This window comes from Ursus americanus, chromosome 3 (assembly GCF_024610735.1).
Source record: "Ursus americanus isolate L20-20 chromosome 3, mUrsAme1.1.p, whole genome shotgun sequence".
Lineage (NCBI taxonomy): Eukaryota > Metazoa > Chordata > Mammalia > Carnivora > Ursidae > Ursus > Ursus americanus.
Window position 1 is genome coordinate 73136403 of NC_142129.1, and position 20683 is coordinate 73157085.

The window sequence follows — 20683 nt, forward strand, 5'->3', positions numbered from 1 at the left end:
AATAGCGAAAGACATATTATGTTATTTAGTATCATCACATAACATTGTCATTTAATTATAATCTTATCCCCATTACTTATTTTTATCTACACTGTAAATAGAGCAGAGTTAAGGAAATGAGACTTCCCGACCTAACTTCCAATTCAAGTTGGAGTCACGCCCTATCTTTTGCCCAATGTGATTTCTATTTTTTTTCTGCAAACTCAAGAGTGCTGGTGGAAAGCAATCAAGAGGTGACTAATTGGTAAATGATTCTGCTAAATAAGAGAAGACAAAACAGGACTTGGCCGTTTGAACAGAATTTGGATGCTTCTTGTCTGATCTTGTTCCTGCTTCTCGCTCTCCCCAACCCCAACTCTATCTCTACACCCCCTCCCATTTGGCAAAGGCAATCCCATCTGCTGACAGCTGTCATGTCTGCATCCCTAGCTATCCTCCCCATCCCTCACTGTGAAATAGGGAAAAAAGACACTGATAGAAGGATCCTAAGTTAGAGAAACTATTTTTGTTCTAACTGGAATAAGAAGAAGGAGAGATTGTGTAAAATATAATCAAAATTTAGGAGCAGGACCATCCAAGATCTGGGAGCTGTATCACAGACTCCCTTCCCAAAAACAGGCTATAAAAGATGGGTTCCTTCTTCCTAATTATATGTTTCACATCCTAAAATAACTAACCACATCCATGTGGAGTATCTGCTTTTTTGTGGGGTGTGTGGGGATGGGTGTGTAGGGGTATGGGTGTGTAGGGGTATGGGTATGCCCACATGTGTGTGGTTTGCCAGGTCACCTGTTGTAAAAGGATCAAGGAGTACTGAAAGGAAATTTTTTTCAATATCTGGGCATCACTCTGGGCAGTTTATCCACTTTTTTAAGAACAGAGAGAGATTTACAGGAAAAGAATTGTTCCAATAATACATACATAATATATGTATTATTATATATGTAGTGTATATATAATTACATATATATATATATATATATAATATTACATATATATAGTACAAACATCTTCACTGAGTCTTTCTATTTCGCAGGAATGTTTCACAATAAAGTATAATACGAGTCACCGATCTCTGAAAAGGTCCAGTGTGACCTCAGGACCAGTTTGACCAGGTCAGGCCATATGTTTGGGTTTTTTCAATATATCTGTCCTAAAGAGTGAAATTTCCCAACTGTGTGACCCCATGAAAGAACTAAAAATCGCTTGACAAAACAGGAATTGGCTGTGCTTTTCATGTGTAAACATTCCATATTCTTTATATGCCCTCTATAGAAATTACAACCCAAAGGTTGAACTCATAATTGGGTTATAGATAATTTTGTTTACTGAACATTCAGAAGGAATATTATGTAATGATGCTTTTCCTTCCATTCCAATCTAAAGTATATATTGCTGGGTCCATTCTGCAACTGAAATCCAGCCACATGTAGACTTATTTAATTTGCCTCCAGTTTAAAACAAATTAAAAAAAAAAAAAAAACTCTACCAGCTCCACAGCCCAAGAATAGCTTTATAAGAAAAACAGCTTTTAAAGAATATATTCAGGGGTGCCTTAACCTCAGTCGGTTAAGCATCTGCCTTTGGCTCAGGGTCCTGGGATCAAGTTCACATTGGGCTCCCTGCTCAGCAGGGAGCCTGCTTCTCTTTCTCCCTCTGCCTACAGCTCTCCCTGCTTGTGTTCTCTCTGTCAAAAAAATAAATAAAATCTTAAAAAAATTAAAAAATAAAGAGTATATTCACTTTTTTGCCTTTCTGCTCCTTAACCAACACAACATACATACATACATATATATATGTATATATATATATGTATATATATATATATATATATATACCATAAAATGAAAACATTCTTCACAAAAATAAAAAATCTTTTTATCAAATCTTAAGGCTCTTAAAGCTTAAAGAAATCAGCGAACTGCCACCTATGTGTAATAAAGATCCAATGTAAAAATAAAAAAAGAGTACATTGTATATTCCTCAGCCCAGGAACCTCCATTTATGTTATTATTTTATACTCTGTACTTCTTGCAATTTCAAATTTCCACTGCAACAGGAGGGAAAATGCCCAATGGCAGTTTATGCCCATATCTCGAAAGAAATTCTGCTCTACACTTAGCATCCCAGAGGATCCATCCTCTGATAAGTATGGCCCATATGTGTTTCGCCTTAGGAACAGAACATTTTGGGGCTGAGATTTCTCCAAAGGAAGTGAAGTGGTTTAGGGTAGAATGGACATGAATAAGTATCCCTTCTTTGTTTGAGAACTGAAAATCAAGGCTTTACAAATGTCAGGAACCAGAAACCAAGGCTGGGCCATCCACAGGAATAATGATTTAAAGGAGGGAAGGAAGGGAATTTCCAAGTGTGGACTTTCCCTACTTATGCTATTAAATTTGATTTTCTCATGTTAAAAAAATTAAATAAAATTTAAAAAATAAAGGAGGGATAGGAAAGAGTCAATGAACTAGAAACCTAGGAATCTGACTTTCCAAATCACACCTATATATAGATGCTCAGCTTTTGGAAGCTAGCCCAAACACTTTTCCTCTGTTTCTTTTTTGCTGCTTGCCTTCTCCCCAGTTGACAGCCTCCATCTTATCTGGGCTTCTCTGTGTCCTGGCGAATTCCAGCCTCTGGTTTCTAAGTTTGTATGGCTTCCCAGCCTGGAATTTAGTACCTATTCTGCACAGCCGAGGAAGGAAAATATAGCAAGCAAGGAAAGAAAGTCTCTGCCCTCAAGGTGCTTACATTCTAGTGGGAGAAAAAAGATAACAAACAAAATAAGTAATTAAAATACATACTATTAATTGACCATACGACAAGGCTGGTATTTGAACTTTTTCACCTGCAAAAATGGCGATTTCATATGAGTCAACCTATATATTAAATGGCGATGAATATTATTTTAAAAATGAAGTAGAAGAGAATAGGTAGTAAGGTTGATGAAGGATGAGGGCAGAGAGGGTTACAATTTAAAACAGGGCAAACCAGCATCCCTGGGTGGCTCAGTAGGTTATGTGTCCAACTCTTGATTTTGGCTTGGGTCATGATCTCAGGGTCATGATCTCAGGGCCCAGAGATCAAGCCCCACAGCCGCTCTGCACTCAGCATGGAACCTGTTTAAGATTCTCTCTCCCTCTCCCTCTGCCCCTCTCCACCCTCCTGCTCACATGCTCTCTCTCTCTAAAAAACAAAAAATAAAATAGGGCAATCCCTTCCTACATGGTACAATTATGTGAGACTGCTTTTGCTACATTATCATTATTTTTCTAAGGAGCATGCATTCCTTTATAATGAGTTTTTTAAAACTTTATAATATCAAAGTTGCTGGAGAACCACAATGAGTCACCTAAACATGTAAATTCTAGGGCATTTACAGCAAGCAGGAAGATAAGATACAAATTATATTAACACAGTCTTATGCTCTATGATATTAGATTAAATACCATGTGGTACAAAGCATTTAATTATATATGTTCTAAGCCATTAATTTTAAAAACAAGCAATAAATTGTATTTTAATGAGCAGAGTAGAAATACAGTTTATGTTATTTTTTCTTTTTCAAAGATTTATTTATCTATTTTAGAGAGAGATAGTGTGTGCATACATGCATGAGCTGGGGGAGGGGCAGAGGAAGAGGGAGAGAAAGAACTCCAAGCCGACTCTCCACCGAGCACGAACCCCCATGCGGGGCTCAATCCTGTGACCCCGAGATCATGACCACAGCAGAAATCAAGAGTAGGCCACCCAAAGGACTGAGCCACCCAGGTGCCCCCATGTTACGTTTTTTAAATTTATGTTACATTTTTAAAATATACATGATCAAAGAACAAACAACTCCTACTAACGGATCATCCAAATAGTTTCCACCTAAAACAAGGCTTTTCAGCACTTAAATTGTTTGTGAACAACAAAAATGTGAGAAGAGGGGAGACATACTTACAAAAGGTATCTATGAGACAGCTTAATTAAAAAATAAACTAGGAGTGCCTGGGTGGCTCAGTCAGTTAAGCAACCGACTCTAGGTTTTGGCTCGGGTCATGATATCTGGGTTGTGAGATGGAATCCCACATGGGCTCAGCACTCTACGCTCAGAGCATCTCCTGCTTGAGATTCTCTGCCTGTCCCTCTCTGCCCCTCCCACACTCTCTCCCTCTCAAAAATAAATAAAAAATAAACTAATACTTGGCTTAAACATTAACACAACACAAATGGTATTATAACGCTTTGTAAATAAATTCCATAAAAACTAGGATACTAGTAAGACTAATTATTAAATGAATACATTGGACATGGCCTGGCATCTAAAAGGAAGATGGAATTCTCCTTCCAAATACTGACGACCTAGCTCAATAATCTAACAGTTCATATGTGCCCATTCCCCAAAAGAAATCTAAGCCAGTACTGCTCAACAGAACCTTTTGCAGTGATGGAAATGTTCTGCCTTGTCCCATAAGGTAACCACTAGCCACACATAGCTATTGAACACTTGAAGGGTAGCTAACGAAACTGAAAAACAGAATTTCCAAAATTACATATTTACAGAAAAATCACAGTATCTTAAATCTCAAAGAAACTTACTCCCAAATCAATGCATCTAATGCCATTATTAGGAGTCACACATCATGCAGCCAATCCTCTGAATCACTGAGCAAAAAAGGTAACTCTTTTCTGCTGTTCTTAAGAAAGACAATTTCATACCCAAAATATTATTTTCACAATTAATTGCATTCATAGGAACTTAGGTCAGATATACTCTTATGCAAAATATTAGAGTAAGTCTTGCCCTCCACATTACCTCCTTCAATCTTTTACAGCTGTTCAATTTCAAATGGATAGCCATTTCCTGTTATTTGCCAGACTTTATAACTTATAATCAATAGATACAAAAGTTTTAAATGTAGTATGTAACTGATATGGGAAGATGAAGTAAAATATAGTAAGAAAACAAAACTTCACAAAAGGTTATAAAAGTGGATTGAGTGTGTATCTGGCAAAAGGAGTGCAGCTCAACAAAAACTTACTGGTTTAGCACGACGTCAAGAATAAAGGATGTTCCAAAGGCATCAACCTGGAAGCTTGCCTGGTCAACATGAGTCAACTGCAATATCAAAAAGATAAAAGGTACTTATTATTCAGCCATAGCAATCGGACAATAAGCAATTATTACAGTGATTCAAAAAGGTTTATAATATCATAAATTAGAAAACCAATTCAACATGGAGATTACATGAAAAAAAGTAAAACCGGCACCTTCCTAGAAGCCAAGCATTCACCAATCTGAAGTAAAGTAACACCTCACCCAATAAGGCAGGTGCCCTACCTTTCTGGTTTATCTCAAGTAGCTAAACAGTTCATTTCCAAGAAGACCACACTTCATTCATTTTACTCTATATTAAATGTCTGGCTCCTTTAAAATTAAACTTTGTACATTAAAGAGGAGATAGGGGATAATATGTTCAAGAGTAAAATAATAAGATGAATACGAGCTATTTACAAGGAAGATATCTAAATTTCCAAAAAAAAAAAAAAACCTTTTTCATCCTACCTGAAATACATACTTTAAAAATATTTCAGTTCTAATTTACCAAACATAATTTCATAAAGGTTTCCACCTATTCCTAGAGCAAAACTGAATCTCTGCTACCTATTGAAAATATCACCTTCAAAAATTTGTTTAGGAAAAAAAAAATCACTACTTCCTCTGCTATTCTAGGAACTCCCAGAGAAAATCACAAGGGACCCTAAAAAAAAAAATGTAATGTTACCAATAACACTACATTAACATATTGAATAATCATATGCATTAACTGAAGAGAAGGAAACAAAACCAATTATTGTTTGATTCTCCAAATATTAACTGTAGCTATAGGTAAGCAGGAGGAGTATGAATTACATTTTTTGTTTATGTTTCTCTAGTATCCAAAATTTCTAAAATAAACTGCCTAATTCCAACAGTGAGAATAAAACAAACACTATTTTATAGATAAAAACCATCTGAGCAACCGTATTTAAGTAGTACGTGAGGCAGATGGTGTTACTGTTCCCAGAGAACCAGCACATCTTAAAAAAAGAAACATCCTAGGATTCTGTGGGCCACTTAAGGGCACCTCAATCGTCCCTGGGATTTTCACACACAGTAAGCTTACGGTATTAGGTAAAAGGAGAGAGAAAGCTTAATTAATAATAACAAAGCTTTTTGGAAAGGACAATTCTTGTGTTTTAAAGTATTTGAAATAAGTAGGAGAATGCCATACCTCAGTTGCTAACACATTCCAATCCCCATGGAACCCCAAGAATGAAGAACTATTTGGATACCTCTCAGCCTCATTACCTTATTAACCATTCAACTTTGACTCCTGGTTCTCCCCAGGTAATACCCAGGCTATCACCAAACTCTGGCTTTTTTTCTTTTTTATAATTTTTGAAGCCACACCTTACTCTTCATTCCCATATCTGCCACAGATCATATTCTCCCTGATCTAAAATTGACTCTTTACCTAAACCCCAAATGTAAGCCCCAGATTTTCTACTGCACCAAATACAAACTTTCTCTCCCTGGATATCAAGATCCTGCACAATCACCTCCCCCCACCTCAGACATAATGGTACCCAAGTCCCCAAGGACCCACCCGTACCCTATCCATGGTCAATCCTCCCTTCTACTCTTTAATTCAACAAGCTGGGTGCATTCCACCTTTTTTTTTTTTTTTTTGTGGCTTTCATTCACCACTTCCGTGGAGTGCCTTTCTGAACCAGACCCTTGGGTAGTGATCTTCACCAAGGCCATTTCCCAGAAATGGCCCCTATCCATCCTTGCAGACGTAGATGAAGCTCCTCTTAGGGCTGTCATAACAAAGTGCCCCAGACAAGGTGGCTTCAACAACAGAAGCTGACTTTCTCATAGTTTTGGAGGCTGAAACTACAAGATCCAGGGGTAGGCAGATTTGGATTCCCTTGGGATCTCTCTCTTTGGCTTCTCTCTGTCCTCATATGGCCTTTTCTCTACACATGTGCACACCTGGCCCACCCTAATGACCTCTAAACTCAGTTATGTCTATAAAGGCCTTATCTCCAAACAGAGTCACAGCAGGGGTTAGGGCTTCAACATAGGAATTTTGGAAGAGACATGGTTCAGTCTTACCTCTCCTCTTCCATGAAGTCTTCCCAACCTTTTCCAACCTCCTTCTCCCCTCCTCCTCAGTACCGTTCGCTACAATATGAGGGCCTCAGGACTGACCAGCATCAGGTACTCAATAAGTATTCCCTAACTGACTCATCTGAGGGTTAGTTTTACCAGTCACTTGGATACATAAACAAACAGCAATGGAACAGCTATAAATTACCTGCTTACAGAAATGCACTCCTTCCATCAAGGTTGTTCTTGATGCCACATCAATGGATGTCTTTCCTTTTGTCTAAAAGCTTTCTGAGTTTCCTGAAGTGCTAACGACCATGTTTTTGGAACAGCCTGAGGAAAGCACTGCTTACCAGAACTGATGTTTCCATTAAAACCTCTCTTCTCTCCATTCTTTACTGGCACTTAACTGGGGTGAACAGGGCAGAGGCCCCATGTTATTCATCATGGTATCTTGATTCAGTGTAGGGATCAAGATAACATTACCATTCTCTTTTTTTGCAATATACTTACTGTTTATATTAATTTCATCTAATTCTTACGTTTTGCTTTTCCTGCAGCTTCCGTTTAAAACATCTAGTATCTTATTTTATTGATCTCGCATGTGTCCCAAAGAGAAACACGTCACTTAAATTCAAAAGAAGAATCTATTGACGGCATGTTTCACGGGTGGTAAAAACCATTTGCATTATTGATAATAATAGGAACAAGAGTATATTAATATTGTTTTAATCTAAGGCAAGCTTCCTTAGACTGTATACAGATTGATCACTCAACAAGTATCTTCTGAGAGTCTAGCAAGTGCTGGGCACTATTCTGATTTGGTAGACAAGGTAGTGAAGAAAACTGACCATGTTTCTCTGTTAGTAGAGCTTATTTTCTAGGGGAAGGAGACAGAAAGTGACAAATAAAATGACAGAAGATGAGCAATAAAAAATAAACTGAGAAAATAAATACACTATTTCCAGATTTAATAAAAACAAGATAAACAGGTGACCAGGGTAGATGGGATTCTAGGTGGTCCTGGAAGGCTCTGGGAGGAACTGGCATCTAGGTGACATGTGAATGACTAAAAGGAATCTGTAGTAGATAGAGTAATGGCCCTAAAGATGCCCGCACTCTAATCCCCAGGACCTAGGAACATATGACCTTACATGGCAAAAGGGAATTTCCATATGTGATGAATTTAAGGATCTTGAGATGGAGAGATTATCCTGGGTTATCCAGGTGGGCCCAATCTAATCACAAGAGTCCTTATAGGACCAGAGTCTTAGAAGGGTCAGAGTCAGAGAAGGAGATATGATGATGGAAATAAAAATTAGAATAAGGTGAGGCAAAAGCCATATGCCAATGAATACCGGAAGCCTTTAGAAACTAGAAAAGGCAAGGAACAATTCTCCCCTACAGCCCCCAGAAGGAGCACAGTATTGCAACACCTGCATCTTAGTTTTGTAAAACCCATTCCAGGCTTCCAATCTCCAGAACTATAAGAAAATTAATTTTTGTTGTTTTATAATATTAAGCTTGTGGTAATGTATTATAGCAGCAGTGGGAAACCAATACAGCATCACCGGCAAAGTCCCCAAACATTTAGAAAATCGGCTCCAAAAAAGAGCTGATCTCACCAGCGGTTCAATGTCATTCTCCTCCATGGGTTGATTAAAACCAAGGCACTCAGAGCCGGAGCTGAGACATCCAGGAAGGCACAAGGATCAAACTCCAACACAAGACTGCCCAGCCAAACCAAACTTGCAGTGGTGATCACTAAAATAAATGTTAGCATGGTTTCTTTGCATTCTGTGTGGCCCTCTCCCTTTCCGGAATCTGCCTTCCCCATGTTTGACTTAAAAAGCAAGCCAAAGAGATAATTAAGTAGAATTACGCTGACTTCATGCTATATTAACAATCTGGCTTCTTAGCCAACACCATCGATGTGAGCCAGGATGGTTCTCTGAAAGTCAATCTTAGACCCTGCCTTTTAGATCAAAGGAAAAGGAAAGGTTTGCAAAGACAGAATTAGTATAATATCAGGATTTCCCCCTTTTTTAGGGGGGATGCTAACATATATTGCCAAACAAAAATTCTAATACTTATTAACTTTCATTTGAATGTTAGAAGGTAGTAATGGCTCTCAGAGATATTTAAAAAATGTAATTTTGCAGAAATGCATTCTTTCTAATTACTACGTAAGAATGACTTGTGATTTTAAAAACTACTAATCAAACGTTTCCTTATCATACAATAATATGAAGAAAACTCTTAAAGCTCATATAATACAACATCTTTATTTTAGAAATGAGGACACATGCCATTGTAGGCCAATGTCATTTGCAAAGTCACACTAACTTAGTATCAGAAGCTGTTCGCAGAACGCTTCATCCCCTTTCATTCTGCTTCATTCCCTTTCATTCTGAAGGTGCTTGCAGGTTTTACTGGGTTCTTATGAGTAATTATTATCATAGGAGCATTTTTAGAGTCATTAAAATACTCTAGAGAGCATTTTTAAAGCATATGAAAAGGAAATTAAATGATGAAAAACAATGTTTAGAACTCTGTTTTTGGGACGCCTGAGTGGCTCAGTTGGTTAAGCATCTGCCTTTGGCTCAGGTCATGATCCCAGCGTCCTGGGATCGAGTCCCTGCATCAGGCTCTCTGCTCAGAGGGGAGTCTGCTTCTCTCTCTCTCCCTCCACCCCGCCACACTGCTTCTTCTCTCTCACCCTCTGACAAATAAATAAATAAAATCTTTAAAAAAACAAAACAAAACCCTGTTTTCACCAGAAAAGTCAATAACATTACCACATCTGACACAGAGCCCATGTTCTGAGACCAATTTGATTATACCCTAAGAAATTAAGAATTAATTTAAAGTAGACATGGAAATCCATCTTTTAAGGTAAAAAAAAATCACACAGGTGTGGTAAGTGTGTGAGTGTATGTGTGTGAGTGTATGTGTGTGTTGTAAGGGCTGAGATAGCAGTGAGGCTGACATCTATAGAAGCTATGAAACAAAAGGTGGAGGGAAAAACATGCGAAGATATAAAATAACTATCCAGATGGCAAGAAAACTTAATAAATCAATAAAATTACGTAAGGATAATTTTAATTTCAAATTCAAGAAATGAATCACAGAATTTTAGGACCAGAAGAACCTGCTATAAATTCCCAGATTGAGGCCTATTTATTATTCATGGGTAACAGCTGAAATTTAAATGTGAGGCTAACATAACCCCATGCTCCTGTGCATTTTGCCTCTTGGCAGCCTTTTTCTCCTTGCATCTCCTAAAGCCCATGAACCATGGCCAACCTCCATATTCCAAAGATCAAATAAGTACAAATGAGCTTTTCAAGACTGCTTTATTCATAACCATTTTTTAATTTTTATTTTATTTTTTTTTTTAAAGATTTTATTTATTTATTCGACAGAGATAGAGACAGCCAGTGAGAGAGGGAACACAAGCAGGGGGAGTGGGAGAGGAAGAAGCAGGCTCATAGTGGAGGAGCCTGATGTGGGGCTCGATCCCATAACGCCGGGATCACGCCCTGAGCCAAAGGCAGACGCTTAACCACCCAGGCGCCCCCATAACCATTTTTTTAAAGCTAAGCTGACACTGAAACTTTCATGGGAGAATTAGAACTTTGACACAAAGAGAAAGACAAGGAAGTTTTGGGTTTTTAATTAAGCCCAACTTGAATAATGAATCAATGAATACCAATGGGTGGGAGTATTACCAGTCAAATGGCATTGTGTAACCCCGTAACTGTGAAAGTAATTAACATTATTAAAAAGAAGTCTTTAATGCATGTAACAGAATCTTTAGCTTTTCTGCATCCTAAATACTTCTCTGCTATTTGATTGCTTCCAGTTAGTTTAAAAAAAAAAATACAAGTGTAATTTCTGGCATCTAATATACCTTGAGCCCAGTAAAAAAGAAAATACCAGTAATCGCTTGCATATATTATCCCTTTTTGTTCTGCAACAGAAAAAGCCAACTGAAAAATCACCATCATCTCACTGTAATTACTCCACGGCCTTATGTGAACTTCTGACAAGAGAGCTCAAAGAGACACATCTAATAACACTAAGATTCCTCATTCTACCATTTGTTGTGGCCGCAGCAGGATAGTGCTCCCCTGGCTGGTGAGTTAAGATATGGAAATAATTCCATAAAGTGGAATTCTGTGAAGCGCTAACATGTGTGAGCCTAACTCGTAACCAGTTCCCATGGTTTTCCCCTCTAGTTGAACTTGCTCTCCAACTCAAATGCCAGTTCTTGCATTGACTTTATTTGATGTGAAAATTTTTACAATTGATGCAAACATGTTCAAATGATGGGACACACCCTCGTTTTGGGATGGAGGACCCAAGGGCAGATATTATGCCCTATAAATCTCTGCACCTAGGAACCTCTAGGTGAAACCAAATATAATCACAAAAAAAGAAAAAAAATAGTTTCTTTAATGAGTTCTTGGCAAGCATTCTCTGAATTTGTCTGGCTGCAGTTTCCAGTTCTGGTGGCACCGGAAGCCCTAAAGGCTGTGAGTGCCTGGCAGCCAAGGGCCCTTCTCTGCAGTGGCCCCAGCTCCAACAACTGGAGGCAGAGAGACTCTGCTGACAGAGGCACCATCTCTGATGTTCTCATCTCCATTCAGGAAGTCAGGCAGCCTCATTACCTATTTATGCTCCAGCTATCTTCTGATAAATCAGTCTCTCCATCATCTTGGCCATTAACCGCCCATTACTAGGCCTTCATTTAAGGCCTGCACAAGAAATGCTTACTCGTATAATTCTGAAGTCAGAGCAGCCCTTTAAGATCTTTAGTGGCCTGAGAACAATATAATATGTAGTGATATTGAGCTGTAATTAAATCTGAGTGCAAGGAACCCCAACGCTGGGATGCAACAAAATCAGCAGACAAAATGAGCAGACGAAAGATGAATCAGCCCTGGGAAACGGATACTCTTCCTTACTGACAGAAAGTATGGGAGAAAGATGAAAGGTCCTCCTGACCCCTCTAGTGACTCGGTATTTAAGAGTGAGTCATGAAACCTTCCTATACTTCATCTTGCTTTTCCCCAAATGTGAACAGAAAAGAGTATTAATTATAGAATGCTGTGAGAAAAACACTTTAAAATTTTTGCTTACGGTGAAAGTATATAAAAGCTTGTTACAAAGAATAATGTAACTACTGAAAGCTAAGTAAAAGACTGGTAAAAAGAGCAGAGGAGGGAGAATCGGTAAACGGTTAAGCTATAACATTATCAAATGAATAACTAGTCAGTTCGGCTCTAAGTCAGATCATTTTAAGAACACGCCTCAAAATAAGGGTTGTCTCTTGCCAGCTGGGTCACAGTCTCTCCTGGAGACAACATCGGAAACAGGCCAAGTCCAAAGAATAAAATTAAAAATGGTGAGTTCTTCACATCAAGATTCGCTTCACTGGGGCACCTGGGTGGCTCAGTCATTAAGCGTCTGCCTTCGGCTCAGGGCGTGATCCCGGCGTTCTGGGATCGAGTCCCACATCGGGCTCCTCTGCTGGGAGCCTGCTTCCTCCTCTCCCACTCCCCCTGCTTGTGTTCCGTCTCTCGCTGGCTGTCTAAATAAATAAAATCTTAAAAAAAAAAAAAAAAAGAGATTCGCTTCACTCAGTGCTGGTATGTCAATGGACTTTTGTTTGCTTGCTTGCTTAATTTCATCTTCTTTACAAAGATATTAGAGATGTCTGAGAGCTATGGCTCACTTCCACTAAAGGGCCAGCTCCGAGCATTCAAGGAAAGAAGAATCAGAAATAACACTGAACAAAATCCCATGGTGAATAGCTGGCACATAAGGATTCCATAGCATTTTCCTTGGGAAGCAAGTTCACATGGGATAAAAAGGATTTTTCTCTCCTAGAACTAAAGATTAAAGCGACATAACTCTGGAGGGCTTTCTGCTCACACATAAACATAAATTTACACACACAAATACTAAACTTTAAAAGGGCCAGATTCCTAACTCCCTAACATAGCTCAACTGTCCACAAATTTTCCAAGAACATAGGGAAGAAATCAAGTAAAATATTGTAAGAACAAAGCTCCTGCTTCAAAGAAGAAAAAAAAAAACAGGCAGTAAGTTTCTAATGGCAAAGATATTCCAAAGGTGTTTTTCATCTGTAACTTGACAGTCCCCCACCAAAGGCTTTCTTCATTAGGACACCAAATGAGAGAATTCCAGAGATAAGAGCCCCTGCAAAAGTATTTCTTTTTTGTTTTGCTTTGTTTCTCAAGTACCTAGAATAAAGACTGATATGAAGAACACACTCGCGATCCTACCACAACTAGGAAGGAAAGGAAGAAATGCAAATTTGTGTGAGAGAGAGAAAAAGAGAAAACATGACCAGCCATCTCTGAGGAAACCATGTCTCAAAACCATGGAATCTTCCCATGCACGCAGAGGTTAAAACATAGTGAGAAACTGTTATAGAACTTCAGTGTGACATGAATCTGCCCCCCAGATTCTTAAACTGATGGGCTTCCACATCATTAAGCCAGCTACCAGCTGGCGTCTCCAAGCTGCTTCAAAGAATAACTCCTTGCCTTCACGTTACAGAAAAACTTTCAGAATCCAACCATGATGTCTGAGAGAAAACACAAATACGCAGTAAGAAAGCTTTTGTTATGTGTGCTGCATTACACGTACCTGTCTATAATCTTTCTGGGATGCTAACTTCAAAACCATCAAAATCTAAAGAAATTAAGTCAGTACCATTTTTCAAACATGTTACTAGGAAAACCCAAAGAGGTAACAAAATAATGAAATTATTCTGTTGGATGGGGGCAATGAAAGAAACTCCAGAAATCACTTTTACTTGCACTTCCTTCTATTGGAGCCAGTCACTATTGGCCCTAGCAATAAATAGATCATTCTTGTCACCTCATCTTTAGCACTAAACACTTTCCCTAGAAAAGTGAAATGCCTTTTAAAAATACATGGACTGTAAATAATCTCTGAAAGCAGGAAATTCTAAAAGATATGGTTATTAGGAGAGACAGAAAAGCTCAACCAGTCAAGTCACATTATCCACTGTACCTCCGATCATTCTTGCATGTGCCTTTCTGGGCATGTGTGTAAACGTCATGGCAAGGAAAGTTTGTTGCCAACCATAACCTAGAAAATAATCACTACTAGAAACAAGCCAACTCTATAAGCTGGTGAGTCTGACGCCAAAATGCCTGAATAGAAGGAATACCTGCTGCCCGAAAAGAGGGAGACAGGACACAGATCGTCACTAAAGGGTCTTCGAAACTAAGACAAGCTAACGGTGTCTCATGATATAAAGTCAGAATCAAGTGTAGAGTATCCCTTGGCCCTGAAACATACCTTCACACAAGAAACACACACATATACACAACATAATATTAGAGATCTCCAATTATTTTTATGATTTTATGTCTAAATATAAAAAGAAATAAAATCCTTAGTCCCACCACTCTTTTCTTCACTGGGATATACTCAGCTTTGCTAGAAACAACTTCATGTCAAAGGCATGAGAGAACAAGACTCCCTCTACGTAAGAAACAGAAAGGATAAGTAAATAGAGTCAAAGCAGCCATGGCCTCCTTAGGGTGGGCTGGTGGAGCTGGGGAGCCATTTTTTTCCTTCCCTTTGTTTAAACTCTTGGCCCTAACAAAGGAGCACACATGCAGAGGCACTGGACTGGTTTTCAATGTTCCATAAATGACCTGGGTCTCTATGCTGCTGATGTGTTTTGATATGAAACTGAACAAACTCTCTAGTTGTTGCCTCTACTGAGCACAAATGAGACCCTAATGAGGGCTTCATGCATCTGACATGCTGGGTTAAAGAAAGGATTCCTACAAGACGTCTTGATTCTCTTTTACAAAGGGGACAGCCAGGGCACGGTCTTTCTGTCCATTTTATGATAGTTTTTTACTGGTAGTTGCTCGGAAGCAAATGAAGACTTTGAAGTAACATAGAGTTCACTTTTCGATTAATTTATTAAGTGATACCGTAGGAGAATTTATTCACTGCTGTGAAGTGTGTAGGTAGGGGCTCTGAACTACGCCCACTGAGTTTCTGGGAAGCTGCCTCATGGCAGGGAATGCTGACTGAAATGTTACCCAAATCAGCATCCTCAGCAAACTGCCACCGAGCCATCCCCTTTGTCATTCTCTGGCCTTCCCTGCATGGGTCCACCATCTCCATACTGCCCCCACCTCCTGAACCCCTTCAGCATGCACAGGACTCCATGAGAACCACAGAAGATTTGGAGGAAATACAGTCTCTGTCCACAGATTTTAATTGTCTGCAAAGACACTTACCTACCATATAAGGGAATAATCCAGCACTGAAGTGTTTTATCCTAAAGAGTTTCCCTGTTTAAAAACTGTGAACAGTTTCTTATGAAAAGCTGCAGAGGGTACTGGCTAAGACTTTAGATTCTAGAGCCAAATTTCCTGTTTCAAATTCTACCTCCACCCCTTCCCCAAGTTAATGATCTTTTTGCAAGTTATTTAAACTCTCCATGCCTCAGTTTCCCCATTGAGTAAATGGGAACAACAGTCCCAACCTCAGCATTGCTGGGAAGACTGAGTACACGTAAGGTGCACAGAACAGCCTAGCCCTATCGGTGCTGTCTTTCATTGTACCACATGGGTAGCACAAGTCTGAGTACATGTAAATCGAATTCTGTATTACATCCAGGACTCAGAATTCTTCTCGCTTACCCACTGTCACTTCCAGATGACAACTCCTCCGTCCCTCTCTGAGGTCCATGCCTTACGGCTACATCACCCTCCACTCTCTGTACCAAGTGCCTATGTATTCCCAACACTTAGCACTTTGCTTGGCACAAAGATATGTGCTCACCTATGAATTTAAAATAAACGTGACATCTGTTCTCTGACAATGACATAAATAAAAGTTTTTTATAAATTGGAATTAGCCAAAAATGGGAAGTGGCTCTCAGGAATATAATCATAATAAAGATTGCTTTCATTTAGTTTAAACTATTTTATTGGCTACTTTTAGTTCTCAGTGGTTACAAACACTATCATTGTTACTGAGGGTATATAACCCTTTTTAGCATGTGTGTTCCTCTGCTGGTCCTTGAAAATTTCTGACCTGTATTTCATGCCCAATTTATTCAACTAACATTTGTTAGTGAGTGTGGTAGTCATTGGGCCATGTGACTTGAAATATGCATTACCTATAGGACAGAGGGAGAAAGATGGGACTTGGAATTTTAGGGAAACTCAATGACTTAAGTGATTCGTTTCCCACCTATTAGGAAAAATATATCTATTCAAAACTATTTTGAGGTGCCCCTGGGTGGCATAGTCTGTTAAGCAACCAACTCTTGATTTCAGCTCAGTTGTGATCTCATGATTGTGAGACTGAGCCCCTCGTTGGGCTCCACACCCAGCACAGAGTCTGCCTGAGATTCTCTCTCTCTCCTTCTGCCCCTCTTGCTCATGCTCTGTCTCTGTCTCTGTTCCTGTCTCTGTCTCTCTTTCTCTCTAATAAATAAATAAATCTTTAAAGAAAAAAAAACGATTTTGAAAAAAATGATTAAGCCTATTTTATAAGTTCTTGAGACAGTTCCTCAACCCGTATTTGTGGTCTGTTCCAATGCTGAATCACCTTATTTTCCCTCTTACACAGCTAACAAAGCTCTCTTAATGCAATTTAGGCCTATTGCCTCCATTTGTGAAATAGGATATGTTCAAAGATCAGTTGGAAGCATGCCTCTCACCTCTTAGGCACAGGAGAAATTATGTACTACTTTGTAAGTTTACATCAGGCTAGCACTAAAAATATCTACCAACCACACAGAATAAAACATCCTGCAAAGAAAGTAAACCATAGCCATGCATGTACTAAACATAAAGAGAGAAGTACATTTAACTGCACAGAAGTAATATTGCCTTTCAAAGAAGAATCCAAAGGCATAATATTGTGGGGAGGTGGAGGGGAATGGATTACATTCAGACACCAAAGTGAAAATCTGTATGGTCTTCTTTGGTGAGAAAATGCAATCCTTTGAGAACACAGGATACAACCGAAAATACTGCCAGACACATGGGTAATTCCAAATATTTACCCCAGTACAGTTTTCAATGAGACCTTCCAACACAAATCTTTGGAGTAACAGCCCTGTTACTCATAAATTACAGACACGCTAGTTTTGGGGTCATTGTACTGGCTGTTCTTTCATTCCAGAATGCTCTTCCTGATATATATATATGCCTGGCTCACTCCCCACTTCCTTCCAGTTTTTTTCCCAGTGTCACTTCTCTGTGAGACATAGAGGACCACCCTATTAAAAATTAACAACCTATAATACCCACATACAGTACAGAGGTACTCCCAATCCCCATTACCATGCTGTATTTTTCTCCTTTTCCACAGTACTCACCATCTTCTAATACACCATATAATTTATCATTTATTATGTGTTTATCTACCCACTAGAATATAAGTCCCATGAAAAAGGAAATCAGGTTTTTTTTTTTTTTTAATTCACTCATGTATCCCAAGGGCCCAGAACAGTGCTTGCCATGTAGTAGTCTCTCAATAAATATTTGTGGAGTGAATTTTTAAAATGTCAGTTCACAAATATAATCACAAGAAATAATTCCATCTCTCTCTCTCTTGCGTACACACACACACACACACACACACACACGTTATTATGCCTTAATCTGAAACAACAACAGCAACAACGGAAAAAATTTTAATTGCAAAGCTGGCAAGTTTAAACTTCATAAGAGAAGGAACAAGAATCAAAGTCTATTAAATATTTGCAATCTTCTCTGTTCCCTCATTATTCAAAGATAGGATGACGAAAGGAGAAATCAAGAATCTCTAGTTCTAGTGAAAACACGTGGCAGAGAACAGGAGCTATAAAAAGGCATGATTAATAGCTCAAACATAACTAAAATACCCAACTGCACAAGGGCCAGAAGAAGGTGCAGAGACAGTGCAGCTGCTTCTCTCATCCAGTAGAACGTGAGAACTGAAACTGACCCACCGGCCCTGTGCAGACAGGATGGTCGGCGAAGACTCTCCACACAGACACACACCCTCTGCTACTACCACTGGCAACGATATCTGCACTTGGAGTTCTTCTCCTCCTGAACACTTTCCGCAGTGAGCATATGATGCTAAAATAAAGGCATACGGACTTCTTCTAACCCAATTATTTCTTGAGAATGAGAAATAACACAATCAGCTTTCAAATAACAGATTCTGGAAAGACTGTTTGTTGAAAACTGTTGGAAATTCAGAAACACATGGTTGATCGATTAAGTGTTAAAATATTTATTAAATATGGGACTCTACTGCAAGAAAATGGAAGTTCTTCCATTGCACTGAAGGCTTTGTCTACGGCTGGGCAGAGTCATTTCAACAAGAAGCTCAGAAAGGTGCTTCTGATCACAGCTTATGTACAATGGGACCCAAAACAAGAGAATGATAAAAACAGAAAAGCCAGAATATAAGAAAAAAGGGAAATGAGAATGACTAAAAGTTGTATTAAAAGCCACTGCTAGAAGGGTGCATTTTACATGCTAAAGGGTACATGAATTTTATGGCACATGAATTATATCTCAACAAAGCTGTTATTAAAAACTCTATTAAGGGGCGCCTGCGTGGCTTCGTTGATTAAGCGTCCAACTCTTGGTTTCAGCTCAGGTCATGATCTCAGGGTCGTGAGACTGAGCCCCACAGTGGGCTCCGTGCTCAGCACAGAATCTGCTTGTCCCTCTCCCTCTGCTCCTCCCCCTGCTTGTGTTCTGTCTCTCCCTCAAATAAATAAAATATTTTTAAAAATTTTAAAAATAAAGTATAAAAGCTATATTAAAAATTTTAGGATTGTTGTCATAAAGACATTGCAAATGCAAAGTTTTCACAGAAGAAAAATGGACTTTGTTATAAAAACTGCTGCTGTGTATAAAATTTTGGGAGCCATTTCGTCCTCAATGGCCTGTTCCTTTAGATTTTTGCCTTCTGAGGCTCTTCAAATAAAACATGTTTTTTAAAAAGAAAATACAACGAGCTATTAAAATAGGGGATCCTATCCTCTAATCCAGTTCTGTATACAGATTCCAACACTCAGCCTGGTTTAGGAACCCAGAGTCCAATTTAATCCCACCACCCGTTAGCCGCTTTGTGTCCTGCTCTCACTTCCTTTCCTCACATCCTGGCCAGCAACAGCCCCATGGAGGATACAGACTACTGAGGTCTCAGCTGATGCAGAGAGACCTCCCATCCCAAAGTAATGAAGCTGCACTGTTACTCATTCAATTTTAAGAAAACAAATCCCACCTGATGTCTGAAATGATATTATAGAAACAAAATTACAGAGCATAGAGAATATAATCGATGATATTGTAATACATGTCCGGTGACAGATGTTAGTTACCCTTGCGGTGAGCACAGCATCGTGTATAGACTTGTGAGACCGCTATGTCGTACACCTGAAACTAAGGTAACATGATGTCAACTATAATTCAATTAAAAAAAAACAAAAAACAAAAAACACAAGATTAACTTGTTCTGTTAAATTCCCCAAAAGAATTCAATGACACCAAAGCTGGAACCCATCATGACCACCAGGGTCCAAGCTGTTCTACCCTCCTGGAACATTTGAAAGGAAGCACAGCTCTCACGAAACAATCCAAGCAATCCAGTGATTTGTGTACACAAGAAACTCGGCACTGACTTCATACCAAGAAATGATCATTATGGAAGCTAAAAAAAAAAAAAAAAAAAGAGCTAACATTTATTGAGCTCTTACTATATGCTAAATGCACAGCCACAAGCTTTACATGTATTATCTCCTTTAATCCTCACAACATATGAGCTAGGCACTATTCTTAATTGGTGTAAAAAGTTAAGTGTGTGCTAAGTTCACACAGTGAGCTGGTGGCAAAGGCAGACTTTGAAAGCATGCAGCCTAATTCTAGGCCCTCTAACTCTTAATCACTATCCTAGAATACTTTCTTTAAAAAAACTGTTATCAGGGACTTATTTCCCTAAAAACTAAGACACATTCTTAAAAAAATCATGGCTTCTACAGTAGTAAAGTAATACACAAAAAATCATAAAGAACTGATATGTATAACATAAAAAAAATTGTTAATTTTGCAACAAAAGTTACCATGAGAATGAACAGGTATGCCATAATAATTTATAAAAGTATTTGCAATAACCAACAATAGAAAAGAATCCAGAATATACTTAAAATGCTTATATATTGGTAAGAAAAAGACAAATACCTCAATAGAAAAATGGGGAAAGTATATGAATAGACCATTTAGAGGAAGAAATACGATCACCAAAGGTGCTCAATCTCATTAGGCATCCGGGAAACGGAAAGTAAAATAATTAGACACCATTCACATCCATAATATTTTTATAAGTTTTTAAGTCTTAGCATTCCAAGTGATTATAACAATGGAGATATACAGAAGTTCTCACACACCGCTGGTGAAGTGTAAACTGGTGTATCACTATGTAATCTGGCATGATGTA

General features: G+C 38.6%; 1 protein-coding gene across 13 annotated transcripts in view; it reads right to left on the reverse strand.

Annotated features, from left to right (window-relative positions):
* Positions 1–20683, reverse strand: part of ADAM22 (ADAM metallopeptidase domain 22) — a 214977-nt gene that overhangs the window by 176827 nt on the left and 17467 nt on the right. For all 13 annotated transcript variants that reach the window (XM_087861104.1, XM_087861105.1, XM_087861106.1 and 10 more), the window contains exon 3: positions 5031–5107. In XM_087861104.1, coding sequence (XP_087717230.1) covers positions 5031–5107 — 77 coding nt within the window. The remainder of the gene's footprint in view (positions 1–5030; positions 5108–20683) is intronic.